The sequence below is a fragment of the Gracilinanus agilis genome, chromosome 1, assembly GCF_016433145.1.
Source record: "Gracilinanus agilis isolate LMUSP501 chromosome 1, AgileGrace, whole genome shotgun sequence".
NCBI lineage: Eukaryota > Metazoa > Chordata > Mammalia > Didelphimorphia > Didelphidae > Gracilinanus > Gracilinanus agilis.
The window spans coordinates 590,905,927-590,925,128 of NC_058130.1; the positions used below are offsets into that span (position 1 = coordinate 590,905,927).

The 19,202-nt window shown below is 36.8% G+C and overlaps 1 protein-coding gene across 1 annotated transcript in view; it reads left to right on the top strand.

The window, feature by feature from the left end:
- The window catches only part of KIAA0319 (KIAA0319 ortholog), a 114,866-nt gene that overhangs the window by 74,922 nt on the left and 20,742 nt on the right, over positions 1–19,202 (top strand). The window contains exons 11-15 of the mRNA XM_044683521.1: positions 1,716–1,845; positions 3,650–3,798; positions 5,799–5,950; positions 10,660–10,798; positions 13,064–13,223. Of these exons, the coding sequence (XP_044539456.1) occupies positions 1,716–1,845; positions 3,650–3,798; positions 5,799–5,950; positions 10,660–10,798; positions 13,064–13,223 (730 nt within the window). The remainder of the gene's footprint in view (positions 1–1,715; positions 1,846–3,649; positions 3,799–5,798; positions 5,951–10,659; positions 10,799–13,063; positions 13,224–19,202) is intronic.

Below are 19,202 nucleotides of genomic sequence, written 5' to 3' on the forward strand. Positions count from 1 at the left end.
CAGTCTCTGGGTACAATGTTCTTCTGGCTCTGCTCCTTTCACTCTGCATCAATTCCTGGAGGTCTTTCCAGCTCACATGGAATGCCTCCAGTTTATTATTCCTTTGAGCACAGTAGTATTCCATTACCAACAGATTCCACAATTTGTTTAGCTATTCCACAATTGAAGGGTATACTGTCATTTTCCAATTTTTTGCCACCACAAAGAGCATGACTATAAATATTTTTGTACATCTTTTTCCTTATTATCCCTTTGGGGTATAAACCCAGCAGTGGTATGGCTGGATCAAAAGGCAGTCTTTTAAAGCACTTTGGGCATAGTTCTAAATTGCCATCCAGAATGGTTGGATTAATTCACAACTCCACCAGCAATGCCTTAATGTCCCAATTTTGGCACATCCCCTTCAACATTTATTACTCTCCCCTGCTATCATTTTAGCCAATCTGCTAGGTGTGAGGTGATACCTCAGAGTTGTTTTGATTTGCATTTCTCTAATTATTAGAGATTTAGAATACTTTCTCATGTGCTTATTGATAGTTTTGATTTCTTTATCTGAAAATTGCCCATTCGTGTCCCTTGCCCATTTATCAATTGGGGAATGGCTTGCTTTTTTGTATAATTGATTTAGCTTCTTATAAATTTGAGTAATAAGACCTTTGTCAGAGGTTTTTGTTATAAAGACTTTTTCCCAATTTGTTTCTTCCCTTCTAATTTTGATTGCATTGGTTTTGTTTATATAAAACCTTTTTAATTTAATGTAATAAAAATTGTTTATTTTACATTTTTTAATATTTTCTAACTCTTGCTTGGTATTAATTTCTTTCCTTTCCCATAGATCTGACAAGTAAACTATTCTATGTTCATCTAATTTACTTATAGTTTCCTTCTTTATATTCAAGTCATTCACCCATTCTGAATTAATCTTGGTGTAGGGTGTGAGATGTTGAGCTAAATCTAAATCTAATATCTCCCATATTGTTTTCCAATTTTCCCAGAAGTTTTTGTCAAATAGTGGGTTTTTGTTCCCAAAACTAGACTCTTTGGGTTTATCATACACTGTCTTGCTGAGACTATTCCAATGATCCTCCCATCTGTCTCTTAGCCACTACCAAATTGATTTGATGATCACTGCTTTATAGTACAGTTTAAGATCTGATACTGCTAGGTTCCCCTCCTTCACATTTGAACTTTGTTATCGTTTTTTCTAATCAGTAAAAAAGTTTCTTGGTAGTTTGATATGTATAGCACTAAATAAGTAAATTAATTTGGGTAGGATTGTCATTTTTATTATGCTGGCTCATCCTAACCATGAGCAATTAATGTTTTCCCAATTTTTTAGATCAAGTTTTAATTGTGTGGAGAGTGTTTTGTAGTTGTGTTCGTATATTTCCTGTTTTTGTCTTGGTGGATAGATTCCTAAGCATTTTATATTGTCTAGGGTGATTTTAAATGGAATTTCTCTTTCTAACTCTTGCTGCTGTGATGTGTTGGAAATATATAAACATGTTGATGATTTATGTGGGTTTATTTTGTATCCTGAAACTTTGCTAAAGTTGTTGATTATTTCCATTAGCTTTTTAGTTGATTCTCTAGGATTCTTTAAGTAGACCATCATATCGTTTGCAAAGAGTGATAGCTTAGTCTCCTCATTGCCTATTTTAATCATTGGTAATAATTTTAAAGGTGCTTATTTTCACATTCTTGTTTTATTTTAGAAAACAGTCCCCCTATTGCTGTGATTGGTCCAGACAAAGAGCTGATATTTCCTGTGGAAAGCATGGTCCTCGATGGAAGCAGAAGCACTGATGATCAGGGCATCATTTTTTATCACTGGGAAAATATCAGGTAGCACATGTTGAATGCACTAAAAAGCCCTAGAGCTATAAAAGCAAGGTATTCTGTACCTAGGACAAAAAGAGACAAGGTAAAAATCATAGGTATCTAGTCCCAATCCCTTCATAATAACAGCAACTTATTTAAAAAATTTTTTTTTAAACCCTTACCTTCCATCTTAGAATCAATACTGGGTATTGGTTCTAAGGCAGAAGAGTGGTAAGGGCTAGGCAGTGGGGGTCAAATGACTTGCCCAGGGTCACACAGCTAGGAAGTGTCTGAGGCCAGATTTGAGCCCAAGACTTCCCATCTCCGGGCCTGACTCTCAATCCACTGAACCACCCAGCTGCCCCCTGCAACTCACTTTTATATAAGAATCTAAAAATTTCTGTACTGTGTTTCTTTGTTCATAGACCTAGAAAGGCAAAGTAGGTTTATTTTCATTTCACACAGGATGAATCTGAGGCTCAGAAAGACTCAGTGACTTGCTCATAGTCAACCAACGAGTAAATCATTGTCAGAGCCAAGATTTGAAACCATAACTCTTGGTTCTAAGACTAGATTAGGAAAGGGGGACTGTTCATTGGAGAATTCCTTGTTCTTATCTTGCCCAAGCCTTCTTTCAGCCACTCAATAGGGGAACTAGAGATCATAATAAGCTTATTGGGCAATTATGGCCACTCAGATGTTGGTGGATGTCATTCAGTCATTTTGTTTGTGTCTTCCTGTTTGTGACCCTATAAGAGATTTTATTGTCAAAGATACTGGAGTGGTTTGCTATTTCCTTCTCCAGTAGATGAGGCAAACAGAGGATAAGTGATTTGCCCAGGCTCACATAGCTAGTAAATGTTGAGGCCACATTTGAACTCAAGTATTCTTGACACTAGACTCAGAGCTCCATCCACTAGTCACCGAGTTGCCTCCGACAGCTGCTGATATGGAAGGTAAATTGATGTCCTTCTTGGCCTTTGTATTGACTGAGAATGTGGGAGACAATAATACATACCATTTTAACCTCAACTTAAAAAGAGAGAACTATAGAACTTGAGACTGGAGAGGGAACCTTTGAGATCATTTAGTCCAATACCGTCTCTTTAGAGATGAGGAAACTGAGGCTCAAAGGGTTTTGATATGACTTGACCAAGATAGCAAAGCCAGGACTAATACCCTGGTTGTCTGACTCCATGCCTTATACTATTCTCACTTATTTTCTTGTTTTTATTTAGATGAGAAGTTGGAAATAGCATGTAAGTTTGGTTATCCAAAAGACAGATTATTTTATTAACAGTTAATATACACTTTATTCCCAGGAATCCAACAGTGCCTGAAATAAGTTCTTTATGACTGATGAATGATGTAATTCAGAATCCAAACTCTTATATTCTTGCAAGTCTGAGCTCATCATGAATTCTCTAGTTAATGTAGATGCCCACTGAAAAAATGTTGTTGTTTGGTCATTTCGGTCAAGTCTGGCTCTTTGTGACCCCTTTTGGGGTTTTCTTGACAAAGATAGTAGAATGGCATACCATTTCTTTCTCTAGCTCATTTTACAGATGAGGAAACTGAGGTAATTAGTGTTAAATGACTTGCCTAGGTCACACAGCTAGGAAGTATCTGAGGCCAGATTCAAACCCAGGAAGATGAGTCAGTGGGTAGAGTACTCTGTTTCCTCGTCTCTTTGCCATCTTTGCCAACAACAGAATCTCTTATCCCACTGAGAAATAGCATCATTTAAAAGGACATAGTTAATAGTGTCTGGCAGAATCAAAACCCCAAGACGTGATTTCCACTCCCAATGCTTGCTGTTTTCTTCCAGTGGCCCAAGTGCTGTGGTGATTGAAAACATTGATCAACCTGTAGCCACAGTTACCGGACTGCAGGTCGGCACCTACCACTTCCGACTGACAGTGAAAGACAGCCAGGGCTTGAGCAGCATGGCCACCCTCTCAGTGGCTGTCAGAGAGGGTAAGCCCATGTTCTACTTTACCTTTGGCCCAACATGTCATCCTGATGGATTTTATCATTGCAGGTGTGGGAGACAGGAGATGCAGAATGAAGCTCTATCTGCTGCTTCTTTTCTTTTAAACCAGTGATTCCCAAAGTGGGTGCCACCGCCCCCTGGTGGGTGCTGCAGTGATCCAGTGGGGTGGTGATGGCCACAGGTCATTTATCTTTCCTATTAATTGCTATTAAAATTAAAAAAAATTAATTTCCAGGGGGCTAAGTAATATTTTTTCTGGAAAGGGGGCCTTAGGCCAAAAAAGTTTGGGAACCACTGTTTTAAATCCTTACCCTCTGCCCTAGTGTTTATTCTAAGACAGAGGGGGTGGCCGAGACTAGGCAATCAGGCTTAAGTGACTTGCCCAGGACCATACAGCTAGGAAGTATTCCAGGTCAGATTTGAACCCAGATCCTCCTGACTTCAGGTCTTCTATGCTATCCATCATGCTATATAGCTACATCTTCCCCTCCCCAAAATCTGCTTCTTATGCTTCCGAGGGAATTTGAAATAAAAAAAAAAATAACCCTAGCTTTTAGGGTTCAAATTCACAGGTAATTTGGTGTTTATTCACTTCCTATAAGAAGACATTGATCATTGATCTAAAGCTGGAAGGGACCTCCTGTTAGACTCATTTTACAGATGAGAGAACAAAGGTAGAAAAGGAGGCTGAGTGGTTTGCCTAATGTCACACCGGTATAGAATTTTTTCAAAGGAATGTCATATGCAGGAACTCTTCCAGGGTATAGTTCAAAGTCAAGTTATTCCTTTTTTTGTTTGTTTCATTTTTCAATTGTCATGCAAAGTACCCTTCCATATTGGTCACTGTTGTAAGAGCAAATTCATATATAACCAAAACCCCCAAATAAAACTATGAATACACTGATGTGAAAGATAAAAGCCAAGTGATTCCCAAGGAGGAAAATGAGCCTTGAGCCCTGTTCTTCTTTTCTTTATTTCAACCACCAGCCTTCTAGGACTCAGAGATATCTGCTGCCCCCCTCTTCTTCCACAGAATTCATGTTGTCTCCTTTCATTAAACAGTTTTCTCTTCATCCATTCCCTGACCCTACGTTTTGGAGCCCAAGTTCCCATTTTCCCAGGGGTTTACTGACAGTTAATAAGTCAGTCAATAAACATTTATCAAGCACCTACTGTGTACCAATACCAAACCCTGAGGGTACAAAAAGAGGCAAGTGAAGGGCTCCTTAGGCTTTGCTATGTCTCATTCTGGTTGCCATGTTTTAGGAGGGACAAAGAGAGGCCAGAACATGTTCAGATAAGGACAGCCAAGAAAGTGAGGGAACAAGAGGAACCAAGCCATGTAAAGAATGACTGCTAGAACTAGAGACACTTAGCCCAGAGAAGAGAAAAGTCAGTGGGTATATAATGTAATCATTATCTTCAGACAGCCTAAGCCAAGCCAATGAGGAGGAATTGCAGAGAGCCAGAGTTAGGTAGCTAGGTACTACAATGGATGGAGCACTGTGCCTGTAATCAAGACCTGAGTTCAACTCCAACTTCAGAGACTACATCTGTGACTCTGGGCAAGTCATTTACCCTCTTTGCCTCAGTTTCCTCAATTGTAAAATGTGGAATAGCACCTGCCTCTCAAGAGTTGTTGTGAGTTTTAAATGAATAATAATTGTAAGTGCTTAGCACAGGACCCAGAACATAGTTATCATCATTATTATTAGCTATTTTTTAGCTAATGGAAGGAATAACTTCCAAATAATGAGAACTATCCAAAAGTGGAATCAGCTGCCTGAGAAGGTAGTGGATTTGTTATCACAGAAATTCTTCTGTGGAGGCTGGGTGACCACTTCATGGATATATCATAGAAGGGATTCTTATACGCTGTAATTTTTGTACATCTGTAAACCATGGATTTTTAATGTGCTCTAAATGGCCAGCATTTCCATTATCTGTGATTTGAATGAAGATTTTTTTATTTTATGTGGCTTAGAAAACAACATTCCTCCTCGAGCTTGGGCTGGTGGCAAACATATTCTTGTGCTTCCCAATAACACCATTACTTTGGATGGTTCAAGGTCTACTGATGACCGAGGAATCGTGTCTTATCTGTGGATCCGGGACAGTCAAAGTCCAGCAGCTGGAGTAAGTATTTAGAGCATCCTCTGATAATGTCATGTTTGGTATGTCAGAGCCTTCGTGAATTTGCCGTCATGAGGGCAGCCAGACTTATGAGCATGAATAGTATGGCAAATGCAGGTGGAAGGACTGTTAGGTTAAAGAGGGAGATATCATATAATATAGTATAATAGAAATAACGTTGCATTTGGAATAAGAAGGCCTGAATTTGAATACTGGTCTGACATTTACTAGTCATAGGATCTTGGGCAAGACGTTTACTCTTTCCAAGACTAAAATCCCTCTTTTGTAGATGACGATATAATATTATGTTATCTACTTTATAGGGCTGCTATGAATACTTATTAAACCAAGTGCTATATTTGAGTTATTACTTCCTCAGTTCTTCAAAAGATTTGGATTTCATCACTGTGATATTCCTCCTAAGGATGCAGATCACAACTCCTCCCTACCTTGGTAGATAGTTTCATGAGTTGCTAATGACGCCCCGCCCCCCAAAAAATATAGTCATAACTTGGTTGTCAATAGTTTAGTGATAACAGGGAAGTATAACCAGGCAGAGACACAAGACTTTTCCCTAGGCATAACATAATGTCAGATGGTGCCAAATTGACCCTACTGGCACAGGGCAAGCAGATGAAAGCCATGCCCAGGAAGGTGTGAAGGGGAAAGGTAGCACAGACCATACAATAAACTTTGCCTCTCCACGACAGTTTAGGAAAGTAAGAGTCAGACATAGGCTTCCTTTGGCTCCAACACTGGATATCTGGTTATCTAGGCATGGTAAAGTGGGGGAGAGCATGATTTTACCCAACTTCAAAGCAGTTACTTCCAGTAAATCTTGCCATTCTGGGGCTATCCTCCCTCCCACCCACCACGGAGCGGATTTAGGTCCAGAGGAACTCCAGATGATGCATTAGCTTTAAGTCTTCCTGCCTAGAAGACCTGGATCCTTCTCTTCTGTTTCCAGGTCTCTTGGAGTGAGAGACAGACACTGGGGCTGTTGTAGACAAGAGGGGGATATAGAATATTGTCCAAGACTTTTTACTCTCTTCTCTCTTTCCCTCCCCTCCACCAACACATTTTGGGGGGATGGGGTGAAACTGCTTAGGTACTCCTCTATTTGGTCTTGGTCAAGTCAGCAGGTAAGCCCTACTGCCTTTATGTCACAGTGCTGGGTCTTTACCTGAGGCTTAGACTCATCTAATATCAGGATGAATAGAGAGAGATCCAGCTTTAAAAGATACATAGTAATATTGGTAGTAGATTGGAGCCAGGGTATCATCAGATCTTTCCCACTCCCATGGCTGCCGTCCCGAATGGCTTTGTATGGCCCAAGGAGCACAGAGCAAGAATGATTATTTAAAAAAAGGATGCTGTCCTAAAGCTCTTCTCTTTTTTATAGTCAACATCCCAGAAAAAAGGCATTTACATTCCTTGACTTCCCTTCTCTTATTCACCCCTCAACTTTTTACAATTTTGTCTTTCAACAGATGCTAGATCTGTTCTGTTGAGATCATTCAACAGAAACTCTTCTGTTTCTACAAGGTATAGCTTAACTGTTAGATCCAATAGCTTTCTCTAAGTTCTTATCTTTCTTGATATCTCTGAAGCTTTTAATGCTCTTGATCATCCCTCCATCTTGATACTCTCTTCTTGGCTTTCTTGACATTTTCTCTTGGATTATCTTTTTTTTTTTTGCTATCTTCTCATCCATGACATGCTTTATTAACACCAAGTGTCCCTTAAAAGCCTGTCCTAGTTCTTCTCTTTATACAAAAACATCTTTCAGTGATCTCATCAGCACTCATGGATTAAACAGTCATCTCTGCAGATGATTCCCAGATTTGTAAATCCAGTCCTCATCTCTTTCCTAAGCCCCTGTAGCCTATGACCATATTCAAACTAGATCATCCATAGGCTTCTTTAACTTTCTTTAACTCAGTGTGTACAAAGTGGAACTCATTATCTTCTTCCTCCACACATCACCCCTTTCCAACCCCCCATTATTTCTTACTTGTAGTCACCTACACTCACAACTTCAGATTCATCTTTAACCTTTCCTTTTCCTTTCTTTGTGATTATGGCAGATAATCTGTAATCTTCTTGAAGATTATGCTTCCATAACTTCTCTCATCTATCCCCTTCTTACCAGGAAATGGCCACCACCCTGCTTCAGGATCCTGTCACCTTTTCATTATTGAAGTAACCTGCCGATTCAAGTCCCAGTTTCCCATCTCTCCTGGTTGTCAAAATAATTTCCCTAAAGTCCAAGTCTGACCATTTGATTCTCTTGCTCAAGAATCTTTAATGGCAACTGGTTCCCTCTAAAACAAAATAAAACTCTTAAGCTTAGCATTTTAAAAAGATATGACTTATGCCTTCTATTTTGGTGATATACTACTGGAGAAGAGTGATGGATTTGGAGTCAGGAACATTTGAATGTTAATCTTCCCTCAACCACTTATCAGTTGTATGACAGCATCTGAAATATAGTGGGTGTTTAATAAATATTGATTGATCGATTGAACATTCAGGGTGTGTGTGTGTGTGTGTGTGTGTGTGTGTGAGATCTCTGTTTAGCTCCACATCATACCTGCAAAGCCAAACAAATAAGGAATTATTATTCTATTTTCCTAAATGGAGAATCTGAGATACAGAGAGAGGGGAGCAATTTTTTCTGAAGTCTCTCAGTCATTGGGCAAAGGCAGAATTAGAACGTAGGCCTTTTGCTTCACAGCTGAGCTTATTTTACATGAAGATTCCATCTCTGGGGCTTTAGATTTTATTAGATCATGACTTTTGTCCAACTTGGGGCTTGAGAGGAATATATTAAGGCCTCTGAATTTTGTTTAAAGAAGAATTATGATAATAAAGGGGTTTTGAATAATAATGACATGCATTTTTTTAGTCCTTGAAACCTTTATAAAGGCTGCTGAACTCACGTCTTGATGGATTGTTAGCTTCTTTTTTTGTCATTCAAATTCTTTACTTCTTGTTCTATTAATGTGAGGGTTTTATATTTTCGTAAACATTTATTCATTTAATTTAAATTGTTTTAGCGAGACAAACCTGCTCCCACTAATGTCCTTTATTTGTAATTTACTGGTTGTGGATTCACCTTTTCCTTTTTGAAACATATCATTTATTTGTTTTTCCAATTAGAAGCCTCAGGGTAACTAAAAGTGTCATCTATTCTATTGATTAAAAAAAAAACTAGCTCAGACTTTTACTTGCTAATTCAAATTTTACTTTCAGTTTTGTTAATCTCATCAGAATGGTCAGAATTTCTTATCAGAACTTGTATTTTGAAGTTTAATTTGATTTTTAAAATTTGATGGTTTTCTAGGTTTATTTTTAGTTGCACATCTAATTCATTGATCTTCCTCTCTATTTTTGTTCTTGAAAGTATTTTGAGATACACATTTCCCCTCAAAATTTTCCTATTTCTGTCATTTTCTTTGATAAGTCAAAGTGCCTGTTATAGCTAGGGGCTATTTAACCTACAATTTCTGTTAATTTTAATCTTTTTTCCATGGTCCTCTGGAATATACTGAGGATGGAAGACCAGGTATGTTAAATTTGGGGTATTATTTTCTTAAATAGAAACAAAATAGAACTTTTCTTGGGGTATCTATTTTACTGCTTCTGAAATATAATATGACCACTTTTCATGCAAATAGGTCTTTTCTATTTGAGAGGAAACAAATGCTCTCTGAGTGCTGACCTTGCAGCCCAAAGTCCCCAATACAAGCTTTATCACCAGACCTTGCCCAACTCTGGGAAAGTGTTTCTTTTGCCACAGAAATGATAGCAAAAGCATTTTAAGGAAAATGCTGTCAAAATGTAATTGCATCTGCATGCCTGCCTGAGCACCTCCTGGGATGCTTTCTACCTTGGTTCCTCAACACCTTTATGGACAACAGAGAAGAGTACCTCTGAACACTTGATTCCAAGAGAGGCCTCTAGAATCATGTTGGAAATTAGGATCTAGATGACTCTATTTTTCTATATTATATTTCTTCTCACTTACATGTAAAAACAATTTTTAACATTTGTTTTCTAAAATTTTGAGTTAACATTTTTCTCTCCCTCATTAGCCAGCCAAATCTCAGAGATGGTAAGCAATTTGATCTAGATTATGCATGGATTGATCATGCAAAACGTTATTTCCACATTAATCACGTTGTAGAAGAAGACTCGTATATATACATACACACATACACAAATACATACAGACACACATATATGCATGAAGAAAATTAAGTGGAAAATAGTTTACTTTGATCTGCATTCAAACTTCATCAGTTCTTTCTCTGGGATGGATAATATTTTTTATCATGAGTCCTTTGGAATTATCTTAGATTCTTGCATTACTGAGAATAGCTATGCCACTCACAAATGATCATGGTACAGCACTGCTTTTATGGTGTATAGTGTTCTTCAGGTTCTGCTCACTTTGCTTTGCATCAATTCATGGGAGCATTTCCAGGTTTTTCTGTGATCATCCTGCTCATCATTTCTTACAGCACAATGGTATTCCATTACAAATCCAGCCGTTCCCCAACTGGACATCCTCTCAATTTCAGATAACTCTTTTAAGTGGTGCCCTTTTAAAACATGGCACTGATACAAGAAAGGATAAGGAGCCAAAGCCTTGATAAAATAGCCAGGAGTTACTATTAATAAAGCACCTAATTGTGTGTGTTTTTTAGGATATAATCTACGACTCTGACCACAGTGCATCTCTGCAGCTCATTAATCTGGTGGAAGGAATCTATATTTTCCACTTGAAAGTCACAGACCTCCAAGGAGACTCTGACATTGATACTGCTACAGTGGAAGTACGGCCTGGTATGACCACCAACCTGAAGTTATCTGTTTTTTTTGGGGGGAGGTCCACTATCCTAATTCATAATTCATGTTTGGGTTTCTTCACAGTGTAGCAACCAATTGTTGTTTTGGTTTAGATTTGTAATTTCATTTGTGAGGGAATTCCCATCCCTGCTGCAGGGCTACCATGATTCCCATGGTTCTATATAATCTTTTTTTTTTTTCTGAATAGTCTTAAAAAGTTGCCCGGGCATTCAGAGGTTAAGTCTTGTCTAAGAGTATATTGGTATTTATCAGAGACAGGCTTGAATCTAGGTCTTCCTGACTTGGTCTGGCTATCTTCCCTAGGGTCAATGTGGCCTCTCTTAGCAATTTCCAATTGGGAAATTACTTGTTATGAAAGAGTGGGTTCTTCTTTTCATTGTAGTTTATTTTCTCTTCTTACCTCCCCCTGGTGTGAAAAAAAAGTGGAAAAAAAGAGAAACAAAGCCCTTGTAAAAAATACTCATAGTCAAGCAAAAAAAAAAGAAAAATTCCTCACATTGGCCATGTAAAAAATGCTCTTCAGCTTGAGACCATCACTTCTCTGTCAGGAGGTGGGCAGCATTTTTCAGTATGGATACTCTGGAATTGTGGTTGATTATTCATTCATTAGAGTCCTTTTTTAAAATTCAATTTTATTTTCATCTCTAAATTCTATCCCTCACACCTCCCTCACTTACCCATTGAGAAGACAAGAAAAACAAAACCTTATACGAATATGTAAGGTCAAGCAAAACAAATTCCCACATTAGTCTTCTCTCTCTCTCTGTCTGTCTGTCTCTCTCTTCCCCTCCCTCTTTTTCTTTTTCTCTTTTTCATACACACATACACACTTTATTCTACTCTCTGAGTCTATCACTTCTATATTCAGAGGTAACCATCATGTTTCATCTCAAGTCCTTTGGAATTGTAGTTGGTCATTGTATTGATCAGAGTTCCTAAGTCTTTCAAAGTAGTTAATTTATTGTTGTCATTTGTATAAATTGTTCTCCTAATTCTGCTTGCTTTGCTTCACTCTATCAATTCATATAAGGCTTCCCAGGTTTCTCTGAAACCTCTCCTTTTATCATTCCTTATGGCACAATAATGTATCATTATGTTTATATGACATGATTTGTTTGGACATTCTTCAAATGATGAATATTCTCTTCATTCCCACTATAGAAAGAGTTATAAATATTTTTTGTACATATGGGTCCATTTCCTCTTTCTCTGATCTCTTTGGGGAAGAGGCCTGGTAGTTGTATTGTTAGGTCAAAGGATAAATCACAGTTTAGTGATTTTTTTTCGGCACAAATCCAAATTTCTTTTCAAAATGGCTATACTAATTTAGAGCTCTACCAGCAATGCATTAATGTGCTTGTTTTCCTCCAGCTGCTCCAATGTTTGTCGTTTTTTGGGTCATCTTTGCTAATCAAATGGGTATGAGATAGAATTTTGGTTGCTATAATTTTCATTTCTCTAGTTATTAGTGATTTGAAGTATTTTTTAGCATGATTTGTTGATGGCTTGGATTTCCTCCTTTGAAAACTGCCTGTTCATATCCTTTGATCTCTTATCGAGTGCATAGTGTTCTCCTTTTAAGGGAAAATTGTCCAAGTCCCACAACATTCTAGCAGTCCTACTCAAGAATGACCTTCCCTGACAGCAAGAAAGTAGTCTCTCTTGCTTTTTTCTTTTACTTCTCAGAAGTAATAAGAGACCAAAGTGAAGTAAAAAGTTGATTTCAAATGGATGTGGTCATATTGGTGCCAATCAAAATGATACAATGCAGCTCTAATTCTTAGGTTTTAATTCTCTTAAAGAACTAAAGGTTAGATTGGATGACCTTCATAAGTAGACCAGCCTGTTCTCACCATACCAAGTCATTAGGCAGAGTTGCTAGGGGAGTCAAATCATTGCTTCTCCTTTTGGAAAAATGCAAGGACTATGTACTGGGTCAGAGGCTATAAGGCAGCAATCTGATGGGCCTTTGGGATGGATTCAGCTGGATTATGTACTATCTTCTGGTACAGAATTATAATAGAAAAGTCTCAGAAACAGTGCTTTTGATGGTCAGAATTGCAGGAATAAGAGAGATGAATGGAGAAGAAAGGGTGAAGACTGTCTTTCTTTTAGTCCTCATTCCCAAACATGGAAACCATGCGACATATTCCAAGCTTATGTACACCCAAAGTATGCATATTATTCTAGATATAACTAGATATTCTCCAAATGGATATTTTATGCTTTATCTTTTCCCAGACCCTAAAAAGGGAGGCTTGGTAGAGCTGATATTGCAGGTGGAAGTTGGGCAACTGACCGAGCAGCAGAAGGACATGCTTGTGAGGCAGCTGGCAGCGCTACTGAATGTACTAGACTCTGATATCAAGATACAGAGGATCCAGGCTCATTCTGATATCAGGTATGAAGTAGCACGCCCGAGATAGGCAAGGTGCCTGACCAATGTCTCTTGATGCTAAGATGGTGGCCCAGCATGACACTCCAGAGATTACTTTAAGGCAGGGGTTCTTAACCTTTTTTAAAAATATTATCTGCCCATCTAGTCCTAGCCCCACATTTTAAAGATGAAGACATTGAGCCTCAGGGAAGTGAAGGGATTAGTCTGGTGTCACAAAGTAAGTGAAAGGACCAGAATTTGAATTCAGATCCCTCTGGTGTTAAATTCAAAGTTCAGTGTTTAAAGTGTTGTGTTAACTGTTGGGGATACAGAAATGAAAAAATGGTATGATCTCTATTTATAATCCAGTGGGAGAATGAAAAGTCATGTAGACAAATAAGCAGGACACAGGACTCAGCATGGAAGGGGAAACCATTTTCAACAGGACCGGTTTCATGGAGAAGCTTGGCCTTGAAAGGAAGAATATTTCAATAGGTGGAGATGTAAGAGAAGCTTGGTTGGTCTGAGTATGGGGTATGAATGAATGTACTATCTAGGGAGCACAGTTTGAAGTCAGGTCCTTTTGTTTGGAATGTGGAATTCTTGATGGAAAATAGTGTAAAACGATGTGTAAAATAGTGTAAAATTAGGAAGACTAATTGTGTAGCTCCATGAAAGATGCATTAGAGGGAGGGACTGACTAGAGGCATGGAGCCAAGGTACAGTTATTATACTTGTGCAAGTGAATGATGATGATGAAGGCTTGAGCTAGGATTGGGGCAGTGTGATTATCAATTAAGAAGATAAGTGTGAAAGATATTACAGAGACAAAGTTAACAAAATTTGGCAACTGATGAAATGCATGCAACAAAGAGGAGAGGGAAAAGGAAAGGTAACTCGGTGGTTTGGATCCTGGATGAGACTGGAAGCAATGATACATTTAAACAAAGCTGACATTAGGAGCAAGTTCCTTTGGGAGAATGATGCGTCAACTCACTTAAGGCTCCAAACCACAATCATCTTTAAATTGAATTTTAAATAAGATAATCTTTCAGGTTCCTTCTAACTCTACTAGTAGGCTATATGACTCAAAGTGATATAAAAAATTGGATAATTATTATCATCTCGTTTTTCTTACTTTTTAAAAATGTGGTTTCTCCTCAAGTCATTCTTCTGCTATTATTTTACATTTAATCTTCTATAAATTATTGCAAAAGTGCATAAATACCTGCCTTTTATGGTCATATAAAAAGTATTAGGGCATAAGTTCATTGTCTTTAACCTCATTAAAAGTATCTCTGGCATAACTCTAGAAGCAGACAAAGCAAGGATAAAAGGTACTTTATCCTGTTACTGCATGATTTTGAAAGCCTTCATTTGAAAACATCATTCTGTATTTTGAAATCATTTTGTTCCATGTAACTTGGAGGTCATGAATATTTGGCGTGACATCTATTTAAAATGTTCTTGAGTTTTTATCAGTTGTTTTATCTGGGAAGCTGGGGGACCACTTTGGTCAGTGATAATGATCTAGTTCCTTTACACTTCTTGGTTCAGCTCTCCAGTATATTTGAGGTTTATATTTGTAGTTGGTAATTTGTCATCCATTAGCCCATGAAAGATAATGACCTTTTGCTGTATAATTCTGCATGGCAGGCTGTGTTTAGCTAGGTATGTAAGAAGTGCTAAATTTTTGCAGCATGCAATGTTATACAGGTTCCAAAGTTTCCTTGCATAATCCATATGAATTACTAAGTTTAGACTCCTTAAGGATAACTTAACCTTCCTAAAATATTTGGTATCAGTGATCTGGTACTGAATGGCCATCCTAAATCCATCCATTGCCACCAATAAATCTGCATTTCTTAGTTATATTTTGATACTTCTTTGTCAGCATATTTTTGGCTGAGTTCACGTGAATGGCAGCCGGGGAAGGCCTTTTGATTCCCCTGGATCTTGGCCATGTCATATCATAGACTCCATGCAGAGGTAAAAATTCTTGAATATATAATGTTTGATGATAAAATTTAAATTGTCTCTAATGTCAGCCCATGAGTATTTTTTTAATGTAATTTTCCAGTGGCCTTTCTCTAGTCTTATTTTTATTACTATTACTACCACTACTTACTTGGAGCAGCATCTTAGGATGTATTGTTTCACATCATTAATTTTCCATACAACCAAATGCAGTTACCTCTTTAAATAACAAAACTTAAAAAATAAAATTCAGCTCTTTTAAAATGGTTAAAATGATGACCACACACTTCATTTTTAAGTCTTATTGATATATCTTGTTTTTGTATTAGAAACATTTCCAGATTACTTCCATTTTGTTAGAAACTTCTTGTAACAAAGTAAAACAGTGAAGAAAAATTAAGGACATGGTGACCTCGTTTGAAAATGCATGTAACATTTTATATCTCTAGTATCCACCCTCTTCTCTATTTAAAAAAAAAAGAAAAAAGAAAAAATTAACCAAAATCTATTTTCTCTTCCTTTTGCATCCCATTCCTTAGGGGGAAAATAAGTTTCTTGTAACAAATATAGCATAGTCATGCAAAACAAATTCCCTCAGTGGCTGCATGTTATGATTAAAATTATCTCGAGAGACTGAATTTTGGATAAGAGTGTAAGTTCATTGATTATATCAATACTGGTTAGGTCAGCATCATAACCAATAAAATAATATAGGTCTCAATGGTTGTTTTGAAAACCAAGGACAACTTTTGCTGGGCTAGGCAATCTAATAAATAGATTTTTTTGGATCTCCTATTTCAGCCCCTCCCTTGACAATCCCAAGACATCTTTTAACTGGTAATTAACAGGTGGTCCATCAATTTATCTACCCCTCCCCACACCTACATCCTGGGAAAGGCTTACACAAGAAAAGAACCCTTAGCCCTTTCAATTATTAAACAAATTCTGTTAAGGGGAAATATTCCTCCTAGTTCCCAAGGACAAAGAAAATGCAAAAAGTAGCAGACTAGATGGTATTTCTGACCCAGATCCCAGACAGAGGAATACACAATCATTCCTCCTATTACATAGGAATTAATATAATATACAAAAAAATAAATTCTCACAATTTAAAACTATATTTTTCATGTACCTCATCTAACCTATATTTATTATCTTGCTATGATGGATAGCGTGTGTCATCATTGGTCCTCTAGAATCATGAAGGATTGATTATAGTTCTCACAGCTTTCAAAATTGTGGTTTTTGCAGTGTTATTGTTATTGTGTAAATTTTTCATTATTCATTAGTTTATAAAAGTTTTCTAAATTGTTCATTTTTACAGAATCAATGTTATCTAACAAATTGTCCTTTAGTTTCTGCTCACTTCAGCCTGCATCAAAGAAACATAGTTTTTTCTATGTCTTTTGAAATCACTCATTTGTTCATTTCTTACAATACAATAGTAATCTTTCACATTCATATATCACAACTTATTTAACCATTGCTCAATTGATAGATACCCCTTTGGTTTCCAGGTTTTGTTTCTGACATCACAAAAGGAGCTGCTAAAACTATTTTGTACATAAAAGATTTTTTCCCTTTTTGGTCTTTTGAGCATAGGCCCAGCAGTGCTTCATATCTGGGGTAATGGGCACATACTTGTTAAACACAGAACATGGGAGACAAGGGTACTTTTTCTGGATGACTCAATACCATGAATTTGATTATCATTAAGGGTATATGATATAATATAGAGATGCCTTAGAGTCTCATAAACTATATATCCCTTTTTCGCCTGACACTCAATTATCTCTAAACTGCCATTCTATATAATTCTTCTGTCATTCAGTAGTTTATCATAATTCATCCTTATTCTCTCTTCTTTTAATGCATCATTCTGTTGGCTGCCAGTACTTGCTCCTCTTTTATCAGGTTCTCCTCCATTCTGAGTTGCTTCATCTCATTTTCCATAAGCCAAAAAAAAAAAAAAAAAGTGATGAACAAGCATGTTAAAATGGTGTTCTAAAAAAGAATGAATAGCCTCCAAAGAGCTCTCCGATGAATGAAAAAATAAGTGCCATAATAATATCGCCCATGACTTGTAACAAATATGCTGACTTTCACATCTGTTTTGATTGCTCAGGGACCTTTAAAGGTTTTTTCCTGTTTGGAGGCAGCATTCTAAATAGTTGAGATTGTTGGACAAATGATCTCCAGAAAAATGTGTGTAGCACGTATGTATACCCATAAAACATATCCACATACAAAACATTTGTGTCCTGGCACCCAAGAACCCCAATTATTTTTGTATTGATGATTAACTTTTTAAACTTTTAAATAAAATTTTTAAATTTTTTTTTCTTTTTACATCATCTTCATTTCCCCCTCTCTTTTTTCCTTACTCCCAGTGAGGCAATCCTTTATAACAAAGAATTTTTTTAGAAAATAAGAGGAAGATAAAAATTTTAGCAAAACTGATAAATAAGTTGAAAAAAAAATCCGACATTATATATAATATTTTACATCCATAAACTCCCACACTCATCTTTCTGCTCTCACTCCTTTACAAAGAGTGAGTGAAGTATCTTCTAATATCTGTTCTTTGGGGTCAACATTGTTCTTTGTAATTTTGTAATGTTAAATTTTATTTAACCCTTACCTCTCATTTGGGAACTGATACTAAGTATTGGTTCCAAGGCAGAAGAGTGGTCAGGGGCTAGGCAATTGGGGTTAAGTGACTTGCCCAGGGTTACACCGCCAGGAAGTGTCTGACACCAAATTTGAACCCCAAACTTCCAGTTTCCAGGCCTGGCTCTCTTTTCATGAACCATTTACCTGCCTCAAGATTAATTTTCAAATTTTTTTTTGGTAGTTATTCTTTCCAATACTGTATTGTAGCCATTGTATATGTTGTTTCAAGTTTTTGTTCATTTTACTTTTCATCAGTTCATGTAAATCTTTCCATATTTTTAAGACATTGTTTCTTACAGCATGATAATATTCCATTACATTCATGTAGTACAGTTTATTTCACCATTTCCTATTCAATGGACATCTTCTTTATTTCCAGGTCTTGGTATATATGAAATCTTTCTTTTTTGTCAGTGACCTCCTCAGCATATCCCTATGTCAGAATAAGCTTGTCTCACTTTCTCTTTCTCTGCATATATGTGTGTACATTATATTTATATATGCATATATATGTATATATATATAGACAAACATCTGACATAACTGTGTGTTTTTATATAAATATAGATATAGTTATTGTGGTAGAATCTCTGGGTTAAAGGGTTGTGGACATTTGCATAATTCCAAACTTATGTCCAAAATGGTTATACTACTTCACAGCTCCACTCACAATGCATAAGTATAGCCACCTTTCCATATGTAACTTTTTAATTTACTTATTTTTACTAATTACATGTAATAACAAATTTCCATGCAAATTTTTCTAAGTGATATGATCAAATTTTTCCCCCTCCTTCCTTCTCTTTCCCCATCCTGGTGCTGGCAGGTGATTCAATCTGTGTGTAACTATTTTTAAATAAAAATATGTGACATGAATAAAATACCAAACTTCTCAGTGCTTTCTTCATGTAAATGCATTTGATTGTTGATTAGGAAGGAATATGGTCTGTAAAACAGCAAAGTTTTAAAACTCTTTCTTTCTTTCTTTCTTCCTTCCTTTCTCTTTCTTTCTTTCTTCCTTTCTTTCTTCCTTCCTTTCTCTTTCTTTCTTTCTTTCTTCCTTTCTTTCTTCCTTCCTTTCTCTTTCTTTCTTTCTTTCTTCCTTTCTTTCTTCCTTCCTTTCTCTTTCTTTCTTTCTTTCTTCCTTTCTTTCTTCCTTCCTTTCTCTTTCTTTCTTTCTTTCTTCCTTTCTTTCTTCCTTCCTTTCTCTTTCTTTCTTTCTTTCTTCCTTTCTTTCTTCCTTCCTTTCTCTTTCTTTCTTTCTTTCTTCCTTTCTTTCTTCCTTCCTTTCTCTTTCTTTCTTTCTTTCTTCCTTTCTTTCTTCCTTCCTTTCTCTTTCTTTCTTTCTTTCTT